Source organism: Balaenoptera ricei, chromosome 10 (assembly GCF_028023285.1).
Source record: "Balaenoptera ricei isolate mBalRic1 chromosome 10, mBalRic1.hap2, whole genome shotgun sequence".
Classification (NCBI taxonomy): domain Eukaryota; kingdom Metazoa; phylum Chordata; class Mammalia; order Artiodactyla; family Balaenopteridae; genus Balaenoptera; species Balaenoptera ricei.
The window spans coordinates 59,495,680-59,518,807 of record NC_082648.1 but is presented as its reverse complement, the minus strand read 5'-3'; the positions used below and the strand labels follow the sequence as shown (position 1 = coordinate 59,518,807).

The 23,128-nt window shown below is 37.5% G+C and overlaps 2 protein-coding genes across 4 annotated transcripts in view; both read left to right on the top strand.

The window, feature by feature from the left end:
- PTPRR (protein tyrosine phosphatase receptor type R) overlaps positions 1 to 2,899 on the top strand; it is a 254,511-nt gene extending 251,612 nt beyond the window's left edge. For all 3 annotated transcript variants that reach the window (XM_059934694.1, XM_059934696.1, XM_059934695.1), the window contains one exon: positions 1,710 to 2,899. In XM_059934694.1, coding sequence (XP_059790677.1) covers positions 1,710 to 1,803 — 94 coding nt within the window. In that variant the 3' untranslated portion in view covers positions 1,804 to 2,899. The remainder of the gene's footprint in view (positions 1 to 1,709) is intronic.
- Positions 2,900 to 3,543: 644 nt separating this feature from the next.
- PTPRB (protein tyrosine phosphatase receptor type B) overlaps positions 3,544 to 23,128 on the top strand; it is a 114,293-nt gene continuing 94,708 nt past the window's right edge. Inside the window, exons 1-3 of the mRNA XM_059936496.1 lie at positions 3,544 to 3,629; positions 4,898 to 5,293; positions 14,447 to 14,697. Of these exons, the coding sequence (XP_059792479.1) occupies positions 3,575 to 3,629; positions 4,898 to 5,293; positions 14,447 to 14,697 (702 nt within the window). The 5' untranslated portion in view covers positions 3,544 to 3,574. The remainder of the gene's footprint in view (positions 3,630 to 4,897; positions 5,294 to 14,446; positions 14,698 to 23,128) is intronic.

The following is a 23,128-nucleotide window of genomic DNA, read 5'->3' as shown; positions in this document are numbered from 1 at the left end:
CAGCTAGCCATTCCTGTTGTCAACTTAGGATCAAGGAACACTTTGGCCAGAAGGTTGCCTTCAGTACAACAAAATGTGCAGTTCTAGGGAAGAGGACCGATGAAATATTTCTGCCAATAAGTTGCAGTGACCAAAAAACGTATATTTACCTTTTTTTATTTCTTGCCAAATACATCATTTGGGCATTATGTCGACCAGTTTAGTGTCGTTTTGAAGGGTGAAGTGTTACTAACTTAATATCACTGCTTAGTTTAAAAGGGTGAACTCTTACTGCTTTAGTATCTTGTAAGCTTGCATTTATAGAGGTGGGCAAGTAAACATAGGTACAAGCCCAGTTTTAGTTATTACCATTAACTAGAAATCACACTACAGAGAGGCAGTATATTTCGTTTTTTAAGTTGAAGTGCTCAAAGGCCTCAAAATAATTATTTTGAATGGTAACAACAGCCACTAGGAAGAACTAGCTAAAACATAAGTTTAAAATTGGTTGTAGCATTGGTTGTAGAGTTATGAAGATTAGAAGACTTCAAATAGTTACTAATAGGGATGTAGTTATTCAGTGAGCAGAAAAAATATGTAACATTTACACAGCTATCAGTAGCTTTGCCACGTAAAAGAACCATTATCAAAAAAACAAAGTGCCATATAGCTATTTTATGTATAAAAGTATAACGAGAAGCATCATTACTTCTCATGAAGTCAGATACCTTCTACTAATCTAAAACATAAGGTACTCTAGGGATGAAAATGAAAATGACAAAGGGAAAAAAGCAAGAGCCAATTCTCTTTCCAACTCATATAAGGACCCACCTGCTATTGTGGGGTTTTTTAATTAATTTTTATTGGGATATAGTTGCTTTGCAATGTTGTGTTAGTTTCTACTGTACAGCAAAGTGAATCAGCTATACACATACATATATCCCCTCTTTTTTTTGGATTTCCTTCCCATTTAGGTCACCACAGTGCATTAAGTAGAGTTCCCTGTGCTATACAGTATGTTCTCATTACTTGTCTGTTTTATACATAGTATCTGCTATTGTGTTTAGATACTCGGCACACCACCCCCAAAGGTTGCTTCCACATAACATACTCAAATAGACCATTCCAAGGTAGTTTTTTTTATTTGTAGAAAGAGCAACATTTCACAGTTGCGTTTTGTTTAGTAAACCTACATCAATCAATTTTAATCCAAGTGCATAAATCCGTATAAAATGAATGATAAGGCACCCGAGAAGTAATACTAACACTCCAGATACATGAATTTATTTAACCCTCAAAACAATCCTATGAAATAGGTGCTGTTATTCTCCCATTTTAACAGAGGAGGAAACTGAGACACAAAGGGTTTTAAGGAACTTGGCCAAGATCACACAACTAAGAATTGGCATAGGAGGGATCTGAACTGAGTCTGGTTCCGAAGTCCAAGTACCTAACCATGACGCTGTACTGCCTCTCCAGTGACAATATGTTGGTAAAATTAATCAAATGCCTACTGCGTACTAGGCACTGTGTTAATCCCTTTATATACATTAGCATATTAAATTCACCAGTTGGGTCATCTGGACGTAGGTAAGAGGGATAACAAAAGAATCACCAGGCCAACTGTTCTGTGTGTCTTTAGCCTAACACCTGCTTTTGGGTGTGGTCGCTGAGTTACTTGAGACTGTGGGAGGTTAGCAATAAATTATTATATTATCTCTTCCTTGCAGGGGTGGAATGGTCCAAACCAGTGAGCAGTATGAATTTCTGCATCATGCTCTGTGCCTGTACGAGAGCAGGCTTGCAGCAGAAACTGTCCAGTGATTCTCTGAAGACTTACCAGACCATCGTTCTCTAGGGGTGATTAGTCAATTACCCACTTGAGGCTTCTGGAAGGAGCTTCCTGCAGTGGAAGAAAAGAGAAGCTGTGAAGCTAAGCTGGGGCGTGGATTGTGGAAGATGGCAACATATTCAAGATTGCCAGCCTCTTGTGTATATGAATGCATTTGTAAGCATCCCCTAAATTATTTTGAAGGTCCTTTGCTGATGGAGGTATGATTGATTTCTCACACAGCTAAGGAGGATTTTGTTTTGTCTGTATTGACTATCTGCCACACAGAATATATGTATGAAATTTATGTCATCAGATGACAACTTGAAGAGCTGCTGAAGAAATTATTATTGTGTGTTTAGATGCTTTTATGTTTGCAAAAAATCTGTCTTGTGAATGGACTGTCAGCTGTTAAACTGTTCCTGTTTTAAGTGTTAATTCCTTTCTCAGTTACCAGAATCTTGCCGCTAAAGTTGTGATTGAAAATGGATTTTTAACAAATAAGTCCTTGTTTTTGAAAAAAAAAAATCAGAAGCAGTAACTATTTTATATGGAAATGTGTCTTGAAAATATTACCTATTAAATGTGTATTTATCAGTACCTCGTACCAATCAATTACAGAGCACAATGATTGTCATTGGGTATATATGTATTTACTCTCTACTATTGGGCATAGAGGTGGTTTCTGCTCCAGAATTCTACCCACTGTATTTCTACATTGTGAGTCATTTTACTTTCAAAGGTAAAAACAAATTTGTAGCAACTATGATGTGTTAAGAATTTTAAATACTTGTCTCTCTTTTACTAAAAAAGAATTTTTGAATATGCTGTCTACCTGAAATCTCTCTCCCAGCAAAAGGCAGATGCCTTTGGGAATGATGTAACCTGTCCCATTTCCAGAGGTTCTTTAAAAGGATGCTGCCATGGATATCCTTAAATCTCTGAAAGGATTTAATCCTCAAGAGACAAATAAAGCTTAAAAAAAAAACTACACTCAGCAAACACTAAATGTTCTGCTCAAATATGAATTTTTAACGCAGCTATGTTGACTTTGTTTCCTACTGCCAATAAACTACACTTAATACTAAATGTTGAGTAAGGCATGTACTTTTTTTTTCCTATTTGAAGAGAGACCATTATCTTTTGGGGAAAGCCTGAAGTCGATAGTAGGATGGGTTTAATTTTAGTCTGCCTCTCCCCACTGGAGATGACTATTTCAAACTGTAGTATTGTCATCACTTGAGAGATAATGATCTAGAAGTGCCATCATTATGTGGTTTTCCTCGATAGGCTCCCAGCTATCATTATACAAACAGTACATGTTTATGTCTTTGTATCACTTGTCATAGACTCTCGTAAATTACACGATTTCTGTTTGTTCAGCAGAATCACATCACCTGAAGAGATGTAATGTTGTAGGAACATTCAGTTACCTAAGATTACAATTCCTTTCTTCCCTCTTGAGTTTAAGTAGTCATGTGCCACAGGGATGGTAGAAGAAAACTTACAAGTTTTATTCTGCTCCTGAAGGCTGGAATTTTTTCTGCATTAAAAAAAGAGAGGCAATCATAATCCCTTCTTTCTAAGGAAACAGAAAAGGACAACTGGTGTAAAACTTCCCCCAAACAATTCAATAGGAGGAAGTGCTCGTCACTGACTTTTCCCCCCACCATGAAGGCACATTTCCTTCCTAGTCTTTGCTTCTCTTATCTGGGAGATTTTTTTTTTCCTCCAAGCGAAGCATGAACAGTCGTTAAGTGGAAAATGGAGGCTGAATTTTACGTGGCGATTCTTACCTGCTTCATCTTCGGGAACTCAGGTGAGTGGGTCTGCCTCAGTTTCCTGAGGCATTTCTCCAACAGCCAGAAGTGGAGTCTCTGTCCTTTGAAAAGTGTCTGAAACAAGGCGGAAATGGAGCTGGGTCTCCATGGCAGTTTAGCCAAAGACGATGAGGAGGGGGAATAAAAGGAGCCTGCCATGCCCACACCATTGAGATTTCTCTCCAAAAGAAAATAAATGGCCTTCTCTTGTGTCTTCCAAATGCCTCAGGCAGCTCCTGAAATGGCATCTTTACAGCAGAGAGTAAAGCAACCCTGAGGGGGGAGAATGTATCATTATGTAACAGGCTGTGGCATCTTCATGCTTTTTCCCTGTCAGGCTATAGTTTTGTTTCCTTTGTGTTAAAGAAAGAAAGTATAAGAAATATAATTAAAGGGGGTTGGGGAACTGTGGTGTGTTTTATTTGGAAGTTGTTATTTGGAACCTCTGAATATTTTCATGGGGGAGCTGAGAAAATTAAGTAAAAGCACCTTGAAAATGGTTTTTGAGCCTGAATATCTCATTTTTTAATCCTGATGTTTAACAATTGGGTATTTAGTTTTCTTACATGGAGAATAGGTGATTTTTAAAATCTATTCGCCTTTGAAGGAAGACTGTAGATATTGTCACAAAATAGAGAAATGCTTCTCCCTAGGATTATAAAAAATTTAATTTGTGATAATCAATACTTTCATTGGTTGCTATTAGCTAGGAGGGTGTGCTAAGAAGAATGGGAAATTTTGTTTTATTTGTGGATAAATATATCCAATTTTTAAAAATTGTATTCAAACTAGTCCATTTGTATACTAACACTTATTGCAATAGTAATTTAAGGTTTGGAAAAAGGGGTGCTTTTTCCAAAAAAAAGTGGGGGATGGAGGTGAGGTGGAAGGAGTGAAATGGTTAAAACGGGAACTGGGTTTTTTACAACTTTAGCATATTTAATTATTTGGGCTAAAGTATCGCACCATACTCTTTGGATGGTTTTGTTTCTTTTCCAAGCTTCCTTTCATTATTTCAGTGGGGGTGTATTTTCTTCCCTAAGCCATGTGAAAGGAAAAGAAAGGGAGCTAAGTGTGACATTTTGACATTGTCTGCTTTGGGATTTTTAAATCACACGTGTTGAATCTGGGAATAGTCACTTGAAATGATAGCAATTGCAAAAGATAAGTAAACCTGATTTGTGGTTGATTTGTGGGTGAGTTGTTTTGTTTTCTGGTGGGCCTTATGATTTGCTACGTAGTACTTGATGAGCTTCTCATTTTCCAGAGGGGTTTCAGATTGTCCATGTCCAGAAACAACAGTGCCTTTTCAAAAATGAGAGAGTGGTCATGGACTTGTGCAATGGGACCAGCCAGAACCAGCAGTGGATGTGGACTGAGGATAGAAAGCTCCTTCATGTTAAATCTGCTCTGTGCCTGGGCATCTCTGATTCTTCTGGTGGCCCTTCCCGATCCGCCATCTTTGCCCCCTGCTCCCGGGCACCTCGATGGACTTGCTATGAGAAGGAAGGGTTCCTTGAGGTGGAAAATGCTTCTCTCTTTCTCAAGAAACAAGGCTTCAGGGTAGTGGTCAAGAAGGGCAGGAAGTACCTCCACAGCTGGATGAAAATAGATGTCAACGAAGAGGGAAAACCAGTCAATGAAAGCCTCTGCTCTAAAAAAGGTGAGCTCTTCCTTTCAGAATCGATTCTGAAAGTTTTTCTGCTAAATGTCTTGTTTTTTCACATTCAAGGGAAGTCCACATGCCCCAACAAAATTCCTATGGAAGATTCATAAGCTAACGGAAATGGATCACGTGGTACCCACTGACTTGGAAAACTTCATTATCTTCATTAAAATAAGCCCAACTTTTTCTGTCTATCTCTCATTCTTCCTTCCTTTCTTTCTTGCTTCTTTTGTTAATTCAACAAATATTTCTCAAGCTTCTCTTTTGTTCCAGACATTAAGCACTTTGGTTAAGTACTACTAAATGTGGGTATGTAGCTCTATGTACATATGTATATGCAATGACTAAAGCCAATGATCAGGAAATTAATATTTTTGCTGATTTAGACACTTCTATTCTCTGATTATGAGGAACTATTACAACATCATAATGGTGCTTGCTAAGACTGGGAAGATAATAAATTATGCTTTTGCCAATCTCTTGTACTAATGTTTAAGGGTAGATATTTTTTGGAGATAACATATTTTGAAATGGTAAGAACCAATGTGCAGCCACAGAGTTTTCTAATTTGTTGATCATTGATGGATATAACCTAGATGATGGACACATATAAAAACTTGTATACACGTGCATAAATTTCTGGTACAACATACAGTTCAGTCCTAGACTAGGAATTTTTATTTGTGGATGTGGCTTAATTTTCTATTTTATTGAATCATCTTACTGCTTATTTACTCCTCTATTAGAGGTTTGCTTTAGGAAGTCATGAAGGATAAAAGAATTATTACATATTAGGTATAAATCACTGGAGGAATTCTCTAGAAATGAAGCCGTTCATTAAGATTAAAATTTGTCAAGGTTAAGGGAATTGTCCCAGATAATTAAGTGGCAGAGGTATGATTAGAACCCAAGTTTCTTGATTCCTCGACCAGTACATGTTCCATTTTATAGTACTTCCCAAATGCTTACACAGACTCTTGCCCAATTGGCTACATCCAGAATCATCTGGTGGGGAGGAGGAGTAGAGGGAATCATTGCCATCGTTTCTTCCTCTATGATCATCTCCAAGATTTGATTCCAAGAAATCTATATTTGGGCATGATACTTGATATTTTTTAAAAAGTTCCCCAAATAATTTTGATTCACAACCTCATCTGGGGATCAACATCCACTGTACCTTTAAATCTTTTTATTAGGTGTTGATTTTTGAGGCTTATATGAGTTTTTTCACCACACTGATCTTTGAACAGTTTTCTGTCACTCATTCACTTCAAAAATTAGACAAACATCTAATTAGGTGCCAACTAAATGCATGGACTCTTCTACAATACAAGAAGAGTCCCTGTTCTTATAAAATTTCTGAAATGAGAGTAAGATTTTAAAAAATGTATAAAGTTAATTAGAAAATTCAACTTCATCAGAGAGTATACAGCATATAGCACCAATTCATACAATTCCTTTCCTGTAGTTCATCTAACTAGGCCTGTCCTAAACAACATAGAAATATTGTAAATATTTCAGTTGTAAGGTGCATGGTTATACACAAGAAGTGAGATTCCTCCCCAAATCCTAATCAAACCTTATTTAGAAGGATATTCTTTCATTAGAACTTTTTAAAAGCGCATATGGATTCAGTAGATATGGGTTAAGATAGAAGGTAATTCATGGAAAAACTATCTCCTTTGACCTTCATACAGTGATGGACTTCATACAGTCCCAGTGATGGACTTCACTTCAAAAGTAAAGTAGATACAATATACCAATTACAGTTAACCACTGAACATGCCATATCCAAAAATGCCTGATAATGTGTGTTGGAAAAAAAATGGACTTCTAGAAAAAGCAGAGCTAAAATTTGTACAATTCTAGTTCAAAAAAATCTTATATTTGAATATGCATAGGTACAAGGTATACTTTTGCCTTAACACAGTTATAAGCTAACAGACACATTTTTCTTCTCGATCCACACAGAATGATATTGGTTGCCCCATAGCATGAACACTCACTGATTTTCTAGAGAATCCATTATGAAAAATTAAATTGCATGCAGATGTTTGTGATGAATGATTCCGAATGTCCTTTCTTAAAGAGTTGATAACTAAATACTATACTCTTAAGCAGCACAAATATGCATGTTGTTAATCCATAGGATGTGATTTTTTAAATTAGGTTCTTCAGTAAAAACATACCTGTGAAGGTCAAAATCTGAACTATACATTTCATATTTGTTTCATAGAGGAAATATTCATGATGCCATTCAAGTATCTAAGTAATATTTCTCTATTACCTACTAGGTGCCAGAGCTTGTGCTAGTAACTGAAGTACTCTACACCAGTGATTCTCAACCCAAGCTTCACATCAGAATCCCAATGGGACCTTTGAAATAGTATTAATATCCAGGCTTCATCCTCTAGGCCAACTAACTCAGGCATTATAATTTTTAAATGCTTCCAAGGTGATTCTAATGTGCAGCCAAAGTTGAGAATCACTAAATATGTCTTGCTTCTTAGGATAATGGGGAAGGCAAATAAGTAAATAGTTAATTACAATAGAGTGTAAGTAGAAAAAAAAAATACCCCTTCCTCCAATATATATTCTTGCCAGTGTGTCACATTAAGCAACTGTGGGTTTCTTTTTTTTTTTAATTAAAAGATAATTCTTAAATTGCATACTTTTTAAACAATCCTTTGAGTGCCCACTGGATCTTGTCATAATTTAGCTGTGCTTCATTCTCAATAAGACACCTTTTTTCTTCTTCTACCTCTCCTTTACTCGAGTTCCTCTATACAGGGAGGATGAATTGAATAGGCTTCCAAAGTGGGTTAAAATTCAATTCAAAAGTTAATGTGAAGGTTTTTGAGAGAAGGACCTATACTAGGGTCAGATTTCCTCAAATAATCAGCGCTACTGCAATGATTTTTTATTAGGAGAAGAATGTAAAATTGACCTGTCTTTTAAATTTTTCATATAATTTATATTTCTTTAAAACCCCTTGGGACTTCCCTGGTGGTCCAGTGGTTGAGACTTCGCCTTCCAATGCAAGGGGTGCAGGTTCGATCCCTGATTGGGGAGCTAAGATCCCACATGCCTCACAGCCAAAAAACCAAAACATAAAACAGAAGCAATATTGTAACAAATTCAATAAAGACTTAAAAAATAAATAAATAAAACCCCTTAAAACAAACTTTTAATGGACAAATAGAATTTAATGGGACCTAATTAATGGGAATCTAATTAAAAAGAATATATAGATTGTGTAGAACTAGGATCACCAGTACATAGTAGAATACCAAATTAAAGAAAAGATGGAAAAAAAAAAAAAAAAAGAAAAGATGGTTTGAGATTTTTGCCATTCCCTCTGAATTTCAAGTTTACCCTTAAAGAATATACTACATATCTTCATTCTGGACCAAAAAAAAAAAAAAAAAGTGTACCTGGTAGACAGACTCTTTTTTAAAAAATCAAACTTTTAAGATCAATTTTTTAAAAATTAGAGCCTTATAGCTATTATTCTGAATAGTAAAAGTAATAATAAAAAGCATTGCCTCCAAAATGCCAACATATCTGGCTAAAAATTACAAAATTTCATTCTCCCCGTATATTCTTTTGTCAATCAGTTGCCAGATATCCATTTATCTGGAAACCACCTTATCTTTAGCAATGTGTCAATAAAACAAGTGATTGACAGATTCTAATTTTTCCTCCCTATATTTTGGTGTTATATAGCTACATCCTTGGAGTCACTGTATTAAGAGTATGACTTTTAGAAATATTTTCTGTATAATTTCTCAGTCTCTATAAATTCACACAAGGCAGTCGTCAATAATGCAATAAGGAAAAACCAAATTGTGTTTTGTTCAACAGTATAGCAATTTTATATAATCACACATTCGACTTTTTTAAGGATTATTATTACTTCAGGAGTAAAAATGCATTCTGAGGCCCAAATCTCTAATTTAGAAGCTCTTAAAACATAGCACTCCTAAGTAAAGGGCTTCCTGCATAGCAAAAACCTTATAAGCTAAAGCAAAAATTATATTGGTCTACAGTTTGGGGGGTACTTGTACATTTCTAGGAAAGTTCACTAGAAATTCAACTGAAAAAATCATTTTTCCATGACCAAGTCTTTTGTATATACAGGAGATGCAAAAGGAAAAGAGTTAGAAAAACTAAATTACTGTGCTATAAACCTGTTAACAGGGATCATAACTTAGAAATCTTCATCTCCTTTAAAGGTAATCTTGGTTCCCTTGGTCAATAAATGCTGTCTAAATTAGTAAATGTTTCAACTTCTAAAAGGTGCTGAATATCAGAATTATTGGGAACAATAAAGGAAAGCTAAGGACTACTTTATGCCACTATTGAAGTCATGACTATTGCTTTTCTCTTCTTCCCAAGTTAAGAAGAATTTTTAAATCAAAAGTTACAGTTGCATCTATTCCAACAGGAAATAGTCTTGACACCACAAGCAGACAACAAAGGTTACAGTGGCCGAATCATTGAAGTTTTATGGACCTACATGATCTGGAAAATAACTCATTCATTGGCCCCCTCTTTTATATGGGTAACAGAGAAATCTACTCAAAGGATATTACTGATCTGCAAGCATATCTAAGCAAATAAGCCTTAGGAGAGGGAAATAAAAGCATTCTAAACTTGAAAAGAGTTTCCACAGCACCAGCACAAATCTATTGGCAGGTAGACTATGCTCAGGTAGTTCTACGTCTTCTGGATGAAGAGTACAAAATTCCATCTATCGTTTGGATACCTATTCCAAGGAATGCCAAGTCTCCCTACAAGTATAAACACCTTGATGATTGTCTAAAATTGTTACTTTCACTAAGATGTTTCATATTGTATGAAGAGAAACATTGTATATGTCAGCCAACCAGTCAACATTTATTCAGCATCTACTACAGATTCATTCATTTAGCTCTCATTTTTATCTGAGGACAGGCAAATTTTTGCAGACATATTTCCAATATCCCTGATATGGCTGAGTTAGTAAAATCCCTAAAAGAGATTTCACTGCTGAAGTAAATCATATTGTTGGCTGGCTTGATATGCCTGTTGGTTAAAGTAATTGTTTAATTGTATTCATACAGGTGAGGGAATAAACTGCATAAGCATTGTAATAGGTAAACAATCATGTATGCTCTTGGGAGACAGGGTTTTAGTAGCTTATTTCCTTTAGGGATTGGTAGGAGTGCTTGTAAATACAGAGAGCTTGATGGGAAATGAACAAAACAAAACTGAAAGTATCTTTTGTATAGACTCTACTTTGACCAAATTGGCTGTCACAGCCATTTTAGAGTTTTTCTCCTAGCATCATTATAACAACATGGGCCTTGCAATTAACCATTTATTTACATGATCATTGAAAATCATCTGGTCATGATTATTAATATATGCTTTATACGATCATTAAAAAATATCTAACACAGCATCCAGAGTCCCCCCAACGATTTTCAACCTGTGACACATCAATGAACTTATCAGGGCACACCCAGGGCCACAAATGACTTTCATATGTGCTCTTATATCTTTGTGGGTCCCTTTCTCCACTGGGAAAAATAAAATAAAATAAGTTAATAGATTTTCTTGTGTCCTAACATTCTCATTCTTTCATGATGTGTGAAAAAAAATTTTTAACATTTTCTTTGACCCTGAAAGTTCTTTTTGAAAAATTATTTTTAAAGAAATTAAATCATTTCATGGGCCCTAAAATCATGGGCCCTAGGCAATGTTCCAATGTGCTTAATGGATGAGCCAGCCCTGGACACACCAAGTTATTCACCCACTTTCCATCTGCCCTTGCCCTGACCCTGTTTAAGTAGCCTCTGGCTCAGCATGTCTCTCCCACAGCATGGGAACCATGAACTTATAAGCCATTTTTCCCCCTCCATCCTTCTATCCCACAATCTCATCCTTTTCCAATGTGTGTGTTTGTACCTTCCCAAAAGAAAACATGGGGCATTAGGATAAATGAGGCTCATCTTCATAAGGCAACCCAATTGAGTAGTAATTGGCTTTTGAAAAGTATTTCTTTGATTGGCTAAGCTTTCATTTATTTTTTTAACCTAATTTTTTTACTATGCTGTGCTTTGATGTTTTACTATGCTATGTCCTGGTATCAATTTCCATTTATTAATTTTACTTTTTTATAATTTTGCATCTTTTTTAAGGCCTGTAAAAAAAAAAATTTAACCTCTGATTATGCCTTCTCATTTGTTGTGTCTCTCATTGTTTGTAAATTCTCCATCTTTGGTACTCTTTTCAACAACTTTACACTTCCTTACTCACTTTTTCAAATTTTAGGCATGTGTATTTTTTAATGTATCCTTTATTTCATTGACTACATTTTCTGAAATGTTAATTATTCATTTTACCATTTCTAATAATTATTTAGACTATTATAATTCCCAGACCTTTCACTTTATCTTTATTCTATCCCAATCTTATTTAAAATATTTTATATATTAAATTTAAATATTTATGTATAGATATATATATACAAATCATCATTCTTCTAAGGTATCTTCTGTTTCATTTGTTACCTCTTTTCCAGGTTATTTTCCCACTTTTAAAGGGCACATTACATTTGGCATCTTCCTACAGAATGGAAAGTATCAATATAGTTAAAATGTTCTATCTCCAAAATGAGTTTTATTCAAGTTATTTCTTTCAATATGCTCGAAAGTTTTTTGTATCATTTAAAAGAGGGAAACTAACAAATTGTGTATTGTCTTTATTATCATTATGCAAAAATTCCATTTCTATTATTGATTTTTTCTGAGACAATCATAGATGAATTAATAAACTAAAATACATATTGCTTTTTTAAGAAATGTATTTGAAATATGGGCTTTATATTATGCAGTCATTGCAAATCATCTTATAGGTGAGCTATCAGTGCTGAACTTAATTTTTACACATTAAGTGCTAAAACTTCTGAGATTGGACCCAGGACGGTCCGCCTTATTTTGAATTGTGTTCTAAGAGGAATTGTGTATAATGTGGAAACAATGTAGTGGCAATGGTACAATAAAGCTTTTTAAAAATAGCTTCAACATATTGTTCCATTGTGTAAGAACTTTTCCTTGCATTTGTCAAAATATATCTTGTTCTTTCATGAACTGTAAAATGTATATACCTTTTCAAAGAACATCAGAAGAATTATAGAACCCAAAACATCCAAAGCTACTCTTTTTAGTATAATTTCATAGCACCCATTTCAACAAAGAGTTCAGGCAATGGAAAGATGAACTTATTTTCATCACCTTATATATTTCTATGATGGATTTTCTTTCCTCCCATCTACTTTATAATCCTTCAATGTCCACATAAGAAATGATTAGAATTCAGCTTTGCCTCATATTGTATATATGGATAAAATTATATACTTGGATGTATATTACACCTGAGAAACTTATTAGAAATGCAGGTGCTGGTTCCCACACCAGATCTACTAAATCACAATTTCGGGGGTGGAGGGTGGTAGGGCGGTTAGGTTCCAGTTGTCTAACAAGCCCCAAAGGTGATGTGATGCCTAGCAAAGTTTGCACATCACTGCTTTGAAATTCACAAAATTTGGAAATCAAATGTTAAGACTAAAGTTTCCTTCCTGCTTCTTAAATAGCACAAGTTAAAAACATAGGCACAAAGTGAAGGGGTACCAGACCTTAATATTCTGTAGGTTCTTTCTTTGGAAAAAAGGTGGTGGCCTAAAATGGAAAATGGACTTGTTTGGTTTGCAGGGTTTTAAAAATACATTTAGAAGGTTAATTAAAGACAATTACAGAAGAGTAAAAATTTTTCCATAAGATATTACAAAGCTACATGCAATGGAGATAAGCTATGTTATTTGCAGAAGAAATTTCAAGAGTGTTTTGATCATTTACCTAATTTGGGGGAGGTCTTGTTTCATCCATTGAATTAATTCTGTAAGCTGACTGAAAAAAAAAAATAGTTCTCAGGATGAGAACTTACCAACTGCTCCTTAGTAAAGAAGAGTAATCATAGGTTGACATGCTAAGACACATAATTACATGCTAGGTATTTGGAAGCTTGTCTCTGTCCTCACCTCATCATTAAATCTTTTTTTTTTTTTTTTGAGGGTCTGAGAGCTAAAATTGTCACAGCTAAAATTGAAATCCCCTGTCAACTCAGGGGATTGGCATTGGCCAAAGCTCAAAATGACCAAAATACTAATCTTCACATACAGAAATTTTTACATCCCAACAATAGATCAATATCTATGTAGAAGGACATTCTAACACCTAACTCAATTAAGACTGCAGAATTAAGACTGCTTCTTGGAGTTTGTTGTAAAGGCATATTGCTAATAGTACAGTTGGGTTTGTCCTGTAGAAGACACCCCAGGGATAAATGAACCTGGTCTGCCAGGCACAATGGCAGTGATAGTGGCACAGGATTCAAGAAGATAAAAACAAACAGAAACTAGGGAGAATGTCTAAACATTTATCAAAGCCTAGATCTGGTAGATGTGCAGGTAGGGTTGCCAGATAAAATATACAACATTCAGTTACATTTGAATTTCAGATAAATGACAATTTTTTTGTATAAGCATATTCCTAATATACAACATAATATAATGTAATGTTGTATATTGGGGATGTATTAAATATACTGAATTACTGGTTATTCATGTGAAATTCTAATTTAACTGGGCATCACCTATTTTTATTTGCTAAAATTTGGCAACACTGTATACAGGGTACTCTGCACAACCCTCCACAGCTCAAGGAAAAGATGCTTAATGGTAATGATTATTTTATTTACATTTAAGAGAACAGCTGATATTTACATCTTGCTAAATGTTAAAAAATACCGTTTCCATTTTGAGCCTCTTTGTATGCTTATAGCACAGCTATAGCCCTGATAGCACAGTTTCCACAACTCTCCCTGCACCCTGTAAAATTGATAAATGGATAAAATTGATAGATGGGTGAAATGGACAGGACAAATGAGTATGGTCACACTCAAAGTATCTTCTATTTTTCATATAACTGAAGCTTATTATCTACGTGCCCATTGTTAAAGCGGTCTTTTTCTAAGTAAAATTGCTTTTATGTGAAGAATCCCTAAAACATGAGGGTAATTTTAGCAACTGTCCTTTCTTTACCTCAGCTGGCCTGGGAGCGGAAGTCTCTGTAAGGAGCACTAGAAACACAACTCCTCCCCAAATCCCCACTACTTTTAATGCACTTCCATATAGCCTGGGACACCTTATTAGCAGTACCACAGAGACCTTCACCAGAAGTACTACAGAAAACTACAGCCAAAACAGCAGCCAGAGGCAGCACCCCAATCTGCAGATGGCTGGAACTACATCTTGGGTTCCCTGGACTACTCAACCCTTCTCCAGCACCACTCAAGAGGTAAGGGGAGAGGGGAGGGGATGGAATGTGGTTTGGTAAGGTCTCAGAAAGCCCATTGGTTGAAAAGATTTGCTTTGCTGGAAATACTGCTACTCAAGTGGGAGATCAGGCACTCTGTGTCCTGGGTGCTAATTGTACATGAATGCATTTTATGTAATGAGAAAATCTTTGGGATAGAATTTAAATTGCTACACCTTTATAAGCTGAAGATAATTATAACTGCACTCCTGTAGGTTGGCCACATTTCTGAACCGACGTCAGGGTTCATAGGCTTACGATGACCTAAAACCAGGAAATAGAAATTGAAATCAGTCCCTTGCAGGTCCCTCTGGATATATTTCACAATCGTTTATGCTTATAAGGGAGGGGAGAGAGTCACAAAGCAATGGAAGATTCAGCAATCACTCTAATGGATTTGTGAACTTGCAGGAGGATAAGCAATTTCACATCAGCATCCACAAGAGGATAGATAAATGGCTGAGAAGCAGCAATGACACAGCCACAGAGTCTGTTCACATAGTGTTTCCATTTCAGGTGTTCATCTCTTCGGTTTTGCTTTCCACTCAGGGTTTTAGGCTATCATTTTAGACAGTAACAGTGTAATTAAAACAGATTTTAAAAGCTAAGGTTTCATTTGGCAATATTTAGCTGTTTCCTAATAGGCAACCCAAATAATTTAAAGAGAGTAAAAGCCCAACACTGTGCATATGACTTACGCATTTTAGTGCTCTGGTTTCTTTTGCATTGTGCGGAAATGAATATTGCACATGGCTCCTGACTAGTGAACACATACCTCATTATGGATCACAAAACAAATAGAGCCAGTACCATACATCTTCCCCTCAACCTAGTTCTTGCCTTGCCTCTGAATAGAAGTTCAGAAGGCCTCATGACTTTTCTGGACACTCTTTATATCACTTTAAAATTCAACACTCACTCTCAACCCATTAGCAAAAATATCCATTTCAGGAAATAACCCAAACTCCGAATTCAATTGAAATGTTAGCTTCTCCTCTCCCATCACCCCACCAAGTTTGGTCTTGAAATAAGGGAAAGGGAATATGTTCAAATTCTCTCACTTCTCACTCAGCTCTTTACCCACCTCTCCTAGCTTGATCATCTGGTTTCAGATCTGGCTGGGCTTGGAAAGTGGGAAGGGAAGACAGGAAAAAGGAGCAGGAGAGCTTTTACTTAAGGAAGCCATCATGAACTGTCACTGTGCTATCCCTAAATCTCCGAGTCCTGAGCCCTTTCAACCACCGATATCAGTGAGAGATTCTCCACCTGCTTTTGAAGTTGAACACTTCTGGGTGGAGCACTTGTTCATTTTGCCTCTGCTAAAACTGCATTCTAACATCAGTTTATAAAAGTATTTTTATAGCTGAGCTTAAATATTTATATCTATTTTTTCTGTACTGATGTGTGTGTGTGCGTATATATATATATGTACTGATACATACCAGTACACATGTAGTGAAATCAGTATATACGTACTAATTTTTATCAGTATACATACAGATATACCCATAGAGACAGAGACAGATACTAGTACAAAACAAAAACTGTGTCAAATAAGAAACGTGCTGAATAAAAACTACAATAGAAACATATCTACCTGAACACTAAAGCATTGTCTTTTTTTTTTTTTTTGATATTTAAGATGAAAAGTCATTTATTTTTAAAACATAGTTTGCTAATATTTAGTTAATCATTTAATCCACAATCATAGTTTTCAAAAGCTAATCTTTAAGAGATTTTTAAGTTTTATTTCAGGAGTGAATCAATAGCATCATCACTTCATAAATGTATCATCAATAGTAGGATCATTTATGTTCTCACAGTTAGGTGAGATCTTATGGTCTCTGCTCAATAAAGTAGAGCATGGAAAACCACTGTTCCTCAACTTTTAAGTAACATTTCAGTTGCTTTTCAGTTCATTAAAATATAAAAGATAACAGAAAAGATGTTACTTTCCATTTTAAACTGTGATAACTTTAAGACAGTTTACAGATATTCCCATTCTTTGTCCCAGCACCTGGTAGGATTGCACCTTCTCCTTCCCCTTGAAGTTAGGTATGGTCATGTAACAGGCTTTGGCCAATAAATGTTAATGGAAGTGATAGATTTCACTTCTAGACAGAAGTCTTTAAGAGTCAGTGTGCAATTCACCATATACATTTCCCTACCACAGTATCCAACAAAGCTCTAGATGCCTGATACGTTATCAGCCTGAAGAGTACCAGGCAAGCTAGGAGGGACATGTGGACAAATAAACCTTTATTATTTTATGCCATATTGGTTTTTGGAGTTAACCATTACCTCAGCATGACCTAACCCATCCTGACTCATACAAAAATTGTTACATGCTGAGTACTCTGGTGAGAGTTCTATCTTGCCTACCCTCAGCAGTCCCTACTCGGAGTGGTTCTCACTGCAGAATTCCAGAGATCAGACATGGTGAGAAGGTAGAGAGTTTTGTAAAGATAGTAGGGTCACGCTTAAAAATCTCTGCTTGTAGATGATCATAGATAAGTGGAGCATAATTTTTGTTAGTGAGGATCTTCTAGATCAGTTGCAAAGTGAGAACAGAGAAATGACTGTATTTCTAAATGCAATTAGTTCACACATATTAGATTAATCCAAAAAGATTCAATCCAAACAGTGGTGAAACTTTCCTTTCATCTCAGAATTTCTCTGGCATCAAAACTTAAAGCATTGTCTTTTAGCAAAAAGAATATTTCCCCATCTTTGCCCAAGTCAGACCATTGTGAAACAGACACAGAAAGCTCCCAGACATGGCCAGGCTCACTGGGATGAGTCAAGGACAGCCAGCTCTAGAGCTCTGTTGCAGGCATGGCAGTCCCGGGGCCGACCCAGCACCGTGTTACAGAGCCCACGTGGTCCAGCCCCAGAGCTGGGTTTGCAGCCTCGGGCTGTGGCAACTACTCTGTAGGGTTTTTTGGTCTTTGATTTTTAGTATTTTTCTAAAGTGAAGTTCACTCTAAAGTTTATATGAGCTCCCAGATGGAGCACCAGAATGACTCTGCAGCCAAAGATTTCGTGTTCCATTTTTTTTCTTGAAGCTCAGGCAAAACCTTAACTATGTCCTCGGAAGCTGAATGTATAAAAGCTATGCTCTTTCCAAAGGTAGTTTCTAAAACCGCAGTTTTCCATGACTCTCATGCCTTAGGTGAGGCAACCCTGCTAGATCATCATTTGATTCAGTGGGAGCATTTACTTTATAACAGTCTGTTATAAACTGCTGTAGTTAAATACTTTGAAAAATAAAAATGGGTCACTTGGGAGGTAAAATCCCTGTCCTTTAAAAGTAATGTTGAAAGATACTCTACCTCAACACCTAGGAGAGTATTAGAGAGGAATAAAATTGTTCAACTTAATCGCTTGGAATTGTGTAAAGAAAATCTTTGTGTGTCAGTTATTTTCTTTATCAGCTAGCTCCTGGTTTGGGAGGATTTTGGATTGACTTACTGTAGTTGGGCCAGGAGTTGGAGTGGTCTGTTATCGGTGATGATAGGAAAAATCTGAATGTGAGCTTTTGGAGGGTAGGGACTGTATTTATTCAACTTTGTAGCTCCAGCACCTGAACATAATGCTTAATGCTTACTAAAGGTGTGTAGAAAGGAAAGGGAAAGAAAGGTGTAGAGTGGAATGGAGCAAAATGGAGTGGAACTGGAGAGTGAAATGGAATGGAATGGAGTGGAGTGAAATTAAGCAGAGGGGAGTGAAATGGAATGGGGAGAACGGGATGGAGTGCTAGGGTATTGAATTGATTGAAGTGATATAGAAGAGGGTGGAACTGTTGACCACTTGAGTAGCAAATGACACATCTACTGCCAATGTCCATCTACTGCCAAGGTGTGATGGTCATGCTGAGTAACCATGTTTTTTATATTGCCTAAGTGTTCGAAGTTTGTGTGTATCTAGTGTTTAATATGTTTCTATTATCTAATACTCTCTCTCTCTCTCTTTATATATATATATATATATAGTTTCATTCAGGGGCTAATTATCCAGTTCCTTTTTCTCCTTTCTAATTTCCCCCATTTCATCTCTTAATCGCCCTTCAACTGCCCCCCACCACCAAAAGGAAAAAAAAAAGTGTAAAAGAAAAAGGAGAAGGAAGCAATGATGACTGTCTCGTGTCTATGGAAAATGTTCATGCATTCAACAAATATTTGCTGAGAACTTAACTAGTGTCAGAACAGAGTGGTTAAGAACTCAGGCTTTGAGGTCAAAGGTCTGACTGCCTCTTACTAGCTGGTGACCGAGTCTCAGTTTCCTCATCTATAAAATGAACCTCCACCTCTTAGGGCTGTAGTGAGGACCAGGAGAGACAATGCCTGTAAAATGCTTACCGCAGTACCTGATCCTTAGTAAGCACTTAAGAAGGAATAGCTGTTATTGCTATTTTTTACTGGGACACAAAGATGAATGACAAGTTGTTGCCCTGAAGGAACTCACCATCTGCTGAGGTGTTGAGGGAGATGGAGATTACACGGGCTTGTGTGGAATACAAAAGAGAGGTTCCTGACTAGTGTGGAGGTTTTAGTGGGTGTGCAGTAGGTTAATGTCTTCTGGAGGAGGGAATATCTGAACTGAGCTTCACGGAGTACAGGAGTTAAACCAAGAAGAGGTGGGAGAGTGGGGAGGGAGGGATGTGGAAGAGCTGAGATGGGACAGGATGGAAAGTTAGAAGTGATTTCAACTTTCACCTAAAATTATTATTTTTTAAGAAACTTGGGAATTTTATCACTTCAATCCAATCACACATTCCATGCTTGTTTATTGAGCACCTACTATCTGCCAGACATTGTGAGGGATGTGAAAAATAAATAATAAAGGTGGTGTTACAGAAGTACATAGAGAGCACAATGTCGTCAAAATCATTGAGTATAGGATCAGCAATCTGTTAAGACTGAATAAAAGACTTAGACAGTATAAGAGCCCTGTAATAATTCTCACACATACAGATATTGAATATATATCAATGAACATTTCAAACACATGTTTTCAAATGCAGTCTTCATCCAGAAACAGACACTAGTTCCTACTTGTTATTTTAATCACTGACACTATTAGATTATCTGTCATTCCTTTTGTCCCCATACATATGTAGCCACTACGTAGAATTTAGCACACTTGACCTGAAAGAGAAATCGAGAGAAGAAAGAATAAGAACTGAAATACCAAGACCTTTTGCTTGGAAAGGCAATGTCATTACTACTAACTCACAGTGATGAAGTGACCACAGTGTTCTCGATCCACAAGCAAAGGATGAGTTAGGATTGGAACATAGGATTGGGAATGGAGGGTGGGATATCACAAAACACTTTCAATGAGAAAGTGGAATGCATTTGTGTCTTCCCTTCCATCAAGAGTTCTTTTGAGTTATGAGGAAGGAAACATGAAGAGATGCTATACACCATTTGCAAAGAAGAGAATCTAGGGGATAAAAATAATAGCTAAAATTTGTGTGCCAGCAACTATGCTAAGCACCTACATATACTCTGGGAGGTGGGTATTTGTATGTATTTTCCATCACTGTGTAACAAACTACCCCAAAACTTAGTAGTTTAAAACAATGACAGCTTATTTTTCTCACGGTTTTGTTGGTTGGGGCAGGGAGCGAGGGGTTCCTCTGCTGGTTTCACCTGGGCTCACTCTTGCAGTTGCATTCAGCGTCGAGCTAGAAGTTTCACAATAGCCTCTCTTGCATGGCTAGCAGTTGATGGTGGCTGCCGGCTTGGTTCTCCACCTGGCCTCTCATCCTCCACTCGACTATACCAGCTTCTTTACGTGATGGTTTCAGAAAGCTTTGCAAGAGAGGAAACATGGAAGCTACAAGCCTCTTGAGACCTAGGCTCTGTAACCACACATTACTTCTGCCACATTCTACCAGTCAACGGAATCACGAGCCAGGCCAGATTCATAATGTGGAGAAACAGACCCTGCTTCTTGATGGGAAGAGCTGCAAAGTCACATTGAAAAGGGGCATACATATTGGGTGGGAGGAATCTGTGGTCATTAAACAATCTACCATAATATTTATTAATTTATTATTATTATTCTTTTATAGATGCCTAGTTTAAACTTAAAGAGGCAAGGACTCACCCGAGGTCAAATGATTAAAGAATAGCAGAGCAAGGAGGAGAGTACACATACACACACACACACACACACACACACACACACACACACACACACACCCTGCACATCTAGTCACCTTATTCTCTTGCACAGAGCTCTTATTAATGAAGGTAAATGCCAAAAGGACATGATTTGGAATCCAGCATCACTCATCAATGCTACTGCAAAGTTGTCCTAAGTTGACTCTCTTTGGAGCAGCATTTTCTCTACCTTTTTCCTTTTCCTTCTCTTTCCTCACATCGTCTTATGCCAGTTTGGAAGGTTGAGAACCTGAGCTGGTACGTGGCTTCAAAACTCTCCTTCTCTCATCCTGGACATGAATTAAATGAATCAACATGTATCATGTGCCTACAGTACTGCCTGGAAAAATAGTGTTTAATTAACATTAGCTACTACTGTTATTATTGTTACCATCACAGTATTATGTGGCAGTATGTGTCTTTACAAGGACCAAGTTGGTGGAACAAGAAGCTTGTCTACATATGAGTCAGGAAATATCTAGCTCAGTGGTTCTCAAAGTATGGACCCAGATTCAGAACGTGTTAGAAATGCAACCACTTGGGCCCTACCCTAGACCAACTGAATCAGAAACTCTGGCTGTAAGGCCCAGCAATCAGTGTTTTAACAAGCCCTCCAAGTCACACACAGGTGTACTTTTAAATTCCAGAACCACTGATCGAGATAAATCTTGTCCTTCACCCACAATATCTGTCCCATGGACTTCTAAATGCCTTAGTTTCCCACCACTGACGGCACTTTTGTGCATGTGTCATGAGGAGGTAAGAGGGGGTGGTGCCACAAAAGCTAAACAATCAAGTAGCAGAAATTAATGTATCTAATTCCAGCCTCCTGCTGTGGCTTTGCAGAGTGTACAACATTGAAGGAATGGGGCCCAGGGTGGGTGAGTGGAGCCTGGAGAGATAGAGAACTGCTGCTAGACTCTAGGCTTTTTGTGTTCTAGAAAAAGGGGGTTCCAGGCACATGGTTCCACCGGGAATGCACAGGACTCTGTATTGGAACATCAGCTGGATTTCAGCACCTGTGCACGCCCTCAGCCAGGCATCCCTGCGTACCACATCCACAGAGATATACTGTGTTCTTGTGCACAAGCCCAGTTGTAGATCAGGCCAGAGGTGGGTGTGAGAAGTGTGCCCTGCATGTATTAGCCATTCCCTATGGGCAAGGAGAGACAGGCAGGGCTGGAGGCAGCAGGAAGTCAATCTTTTGGGGACCTGAGCATGGGATACAAGAGGAAGAGTTAAATGTGCAGAAGGGTCCTCCAAAGGGAGGGAAGCCAGGACTTGCAATTTTGTTTAGCATCAAAATCTGAGCAGCCTCCATTTATCATTTGAGCAGTGGACTCTCAAGAGAGGTCCAGTCTGGATCCCCTCTCAGCCATGTGACCTCGGGGGAGGCGGTTTGATAAAGTGGTAAAGAGCTAGGGCTCTGGTGTCAGAGAAAGCTGGTTTAAATCCAAGTGGCGTCAACTACTAGTTACTCAAGTCATACTCGTTTCCTCTCTAAAATAAAGATAATTAAGGTACTCTATCTGCCTCATAAAACAGTTGTGAGGATTCAAATCTGATTAAGAAAAGTGCTTAGTGCCTTGGCTATACACGATAAGTACTCAATAATGTTAGCAAGTAATACTAACTTCCTGTTGTTGTTTCATCACCCCTACCCTGCCTGCATCACAGGGTTGTTCTAAGAACCAGATGGACCAGCGTTATTATGTGAAAATGCTTTCAAAGGAATCAAGCCTTGAACATGCATTAAAAATGTTACTGGCTGGTTCTGATTCTACTCAACATCCCTCAATCTTATTTGAAGGCACACCCCCTTCTTCCCTTCCCCACCCCGCCCTGGCCTGGGCCCGGGAGACGGACCACATTTCCTCAGTCCATGAATAGCCATTGTGGTGCTGGTCTGAGTTTAACGGCTCTGTGCTTCCTTCCAGTTGGCCCTCAGAGACATCACAAACCAACGTGAGTCTCCAAATAAGTGAGGTGGCAAATGCAAAACACCTGCACCTCCTCCCACCCCCCTCAAGTCTGGGGTCAACCCCTTTATCGTGTTACTTAAACACAGGGGAGTCTCTCCACTGCCACCACCGCTCTGTGGCCAGAACTAAAGATGGAACAATATTCCCCTTCACTGAGGCAAACACCTAGAAGGAGAAGTACAAAGATGTAGCAAAACAAAACACCCCACACCATCTCCTAATGACTCCTCATGACCAAGAGAAGATTCTTAGATTGTCTAG